The 3,504-nt window shown below is 39.3% G+C and overlaps 1 protein-coding gene across 3 annotated transcripts; it reads right to left on the bottom strand.

The window, feature by feature from the left end:
* Positions 1–6: 6 nt before the first annotated feature.
* Positions 7–3,244, bottom strand: LOC113214183 (uncharacterized). 3 transcript variants are annotated; one of them, XM_052265506.1, is made up of 4 exons: positions 2,973–3,244; positions 1,482–2,623; positions 865–1,206; positions 7–771 (listed from the first exon to the last, which is right to left on the bottom strand). In XM_052265506.1, the coding sequence occupies exons 2-3, from the start codon at positions 2,619–2,621 to the stop codon at positions 1,060–1,062; spliced, it is 1,287 nt and encodes a 428-aa protein (XP_052121466.1). In that variant the 5' UTR covers positions 2,622–2,623; positions 2,973–3,244; the 3' UTR covers positions 7–771; positions 865–1,059. The 3 variants fall into 3 exon arrangements, with proteins under 3 accessions (XP_052121466.1, XP_052121464.1, XP_052121465.1); XM_052265504.1 differs by having other exon boundaries at positions 1,482–3,244; XM_052265505.1 differs by having other exon boundaries at positions 7–1,206; positions 1,482–3,244.
* Between the last annotated feature and the right edge of the window lie 260 nt (positions 3,245–3,504).

Below are 3,504 nucleotides of genomic sequence, written 5' to 3'. Positions count from 1 at the left end.
CCAGGAGACTATACTGACGATCATAGTGTCCTGGGAAGCTATACACCAAGTTGGGTATGCGTGTGCGTTGAGTGATCTAGATTATGAAGGACGTAAACAGTGCACTAGTTTTACATAAGAATACTTCATACTTCACCACCCCCAAATTTCCTGTAGATGAAGCACTAGTTTTACATAAGAAGATGAGTAGAAGATAAGATGAGTTATATCTTCTGATGTCTAGTACATAATCTAACGCTTTTAAATTTCAAGTTAATCCACATTGACTTCAGTTGAGGTACTTAAAACCACATTATATTTAAAAGATGCTATTCGAAAATGATGACACCAATTACTGCAAGGTGGCACTACACCTAGCGGCCCAACCATGAAGATCAGCAGAGTGGGGAGTACTAGAAAAATGGGCATGTTCGACAACTACAAACTACAATCATTTAAAATCCTCAATGCCCTTCAGAATTAATTTCAGTTTTCTTTGATTAAAATATGACTCTTAAAGGAAGATGGTTGCTTGAATTAAAACAGAAATAAACATGCAGGAACAAGAGTGTTCAATTGCTTACGCAGAAAGTCAGAACACAAATTAAACTACTCTTAAACATACCCTGTGCATGAAATATTTCCATGTACTTGAGTCAACACAAAGGGTGTTATTACTACATGGAAATTAAACACGAAACATTACAAAATATGAAATAAGGAATAAGAGAATAACTTATGTGTTACTTTCAGGTTTCAGATCTTCACTATTGTCTGCACCCTGTAACAGTTCTGAAATGAAAGGAGAATACATCAATAATACGTAATACCAAATTCAATGATCAGGGTAAACGAATTTCCCACAGAAGTGAGGCATTTTCTTACCTCTAGGCTTATATTTGCGAGGGCGTCCTCGACCACGCTTACTTTCACTGGAAGTAGTTGTACTACAGGTAGACGTCTTGGACTCAGATTTTTTTGTCTTTGAAGTTTTATGTGACAGTTGCTGGAAAGATAAGGAAAGTTTTCATGTTAAATTTAGAAGCTGGTAATCATGAGATTATAATCATGAGATTATAATCATGTGCATGTGGCTCTCGCCAATAGCTTCTGAATTGCTGCAAAATGCTGCTTCCTCTCTTCATCTCTCTCTTTCTTTGATTTCTTCTTTGCCTTCCTTTCTTTGTCGTTCACATTTTCCCCTGATTTTCTTGCCTTTTTAACATCCTGCAAATAGATTTGAATTGCATGAAGTACCAAGTAGACAGTGATGAGCGTATTTTCCGTATCTGAATTCTTTAGCGATTTTATCTCTACTAGCCACATGTGAAATATAATAAAAATGCTATCAGTTCCCGCAATTTCATTTCTAAATTGAGGAAAGTTTTAATTTTCCTGCCTACTGGTTTGATATCAATTTGATATGTGTATTTATCACTAGGAAAGAATAAGTATTCAAGAATATAGGACTTTAAAATTATTGGACAAAGAAAAAATCTTACTTTGTGAGATCCTTTGCTGCATTGGCTGTCATTGGAGCTTGCAATGCTGCTCTCACCGTCACTGCTGTCGCCACTGCTGGAGCTACTATCACTGCCACTCGAGCTGCAGCTGCTTTTGCTGTCGCCGCTGCTTGAACTGCTACTTTCAGAAGAAAGACCGGTTGATTTTTTCTTCCTTTTCTTTGTTTTATTTTCCTTAATTTCTTCTTTCTCTTTATTTACTGCTGAATTACTAGAATCTCCTTTTATCTTTCCATCAGACTCTCTCTTCACCTTTTCTCCTTTTTCTTTTTTTTTCAGTTCTGAAGTGTCTTCTTTTACCTTTCCATCAACCTCTGAATTAGCAGTTACTATCTTTACATCAGCCTCTTCCTTTATTGTATGCTTAGCCTGTTTTTTGTCTTCCTGAACCATTGAGTCAGCTTCCTTTTCCTCTACATTAACTGATGTAGCAATCTCAGTCTGTCGGTGGTCTTGTTTTCCTGCATACAGTTTAGTCGATTCAACCACCATCTGACCTTCGCCATTGACTGGGTGATTGGGTATGGGGGGAACAGGGAACTTTGAATCAGCAGGGAATGGATCAGTTGAAGGATAGTGAGAGAATGATTGAGAAGTGAGATCATTCCCTGTTGGATTTGATGGGTAAGGATGTTGGGAAAGCTCAGAGAAATAATAATCATGAGGCGGGTGTGGAGAATAAGGGTCTCGATGATCACTCCCTGTTGGATTATATGAGTAGGGATGTTGAAGAGGCTCAGAGGGATAATAATAATTGCCCATAGTATCATGATGTGGGGGGTGTTGAGAATAAATTTCATTCTGATAAGGTGGGTATGGGGGATGAGGAAGTGGTACTTCGTTCACAGAAAGCTCGTAGGGTTGGTGGGAAAAATGTGCATGGGGATCGAGATATGGCTGATGTTGGGAATATGGGTCATGGTGATGGAGTGGGGTTAGATAAGGATAGGGTGCTTCATGAACATGACCATAGGGGTGGTGAGAGTAATCCACAGGGTCATAAGCAGACTGATATGCTTCATCGACAGGATAAGCCTCGGGGTAAGCAGACTGATCAGCTTCGTAATTCACATCTTGCTGACGAGCTGTCCGCCTTTTCTTGAAATTATGTCGGGGCATAGCTGTGAAAGAGAAATAGAAATGAATGAAAGGAATGAATGGAAGATCAAGCATAGCGAGGCTCAATGAAGCATAACGTGTCTTTGTCACATAATTTAATAATAGAATGAGAAAACACATAAATTGAGGAATTGACGAATAACAGAATATCCCTTGTCCTGAAAGCTACTGATATTAGAAACCGGGTTCGAACGTAAAACACAATAAACGTGTACGAGAGGTTATGACAATCGAACGGAGGCATATTGCTTCCAAAGGGACGATGATTTGAGACCTTTACATGAACTATGTCACACGAGCAGGTAAATACCCTAAAAGCCACTATTGGTTGTTAGGAAATCGGTATCTCACCACTTGCTGTAAAGGGTTCTCCACCTCGGCTGTAAATCGAACAATCACGTGGCTATAAAGGTGCAACAAACGGAACGGATATAGAGAGGAACAAGAACAAGAACCTGTCTGTCGGCTTGTCGCCTTGTTCTTCCTTCTACTTTCGGTGTGACCGAGACACGGAGTGCCCAGGGTTATGTAACCTGTCGTATTGTTCTATTCTCCTACACAAAAGCGAATTGCGCTGCCCGACTGGGCTGGAAGCATGAAAGGTAACAATAGTTTAGAAAGAAGAGAGTGTGTCTGATTTCTATATCATGTCCCCTGGCAGCGCTGGTCGCGGTGATGCGCCTATGAGGGTAGGCCTGTGCGATTTTTCGATTAATCGATAACTCGATTCGATTATTTTAGTAATTGACGATTTTTTTGGAGGGTCGATTTCGATTATCATAATCGAAAATCGAAATGAAACATCAATTATTGACATTGGTCGATTTTTGACTTTTTTCGATTATTGACCTTTCAACGATTATTGAATTTTAACGATTATTGA

Source organism: Frankliniella occidentalis, unplaced genomic scaffold (assembly GCF_000697945.3).
Source record: "Frankliniella occidentalis isolate FOCC.00 unplaced genomic scaffold, Focc_3.1 Scaffold27, whole genome shotgun sequence".
NCBI lineage: Eukaryota > Metazoa > Arthropoda > Insecta > Thysanoptera > Thripidae > Frankliniella > Frankliniella occidentalis.
The sequence above is the reverse complement of the archived record's forward strand: the minus strand, read 5'-3'. Positions and strand labels throughout refer to the sequence as shown.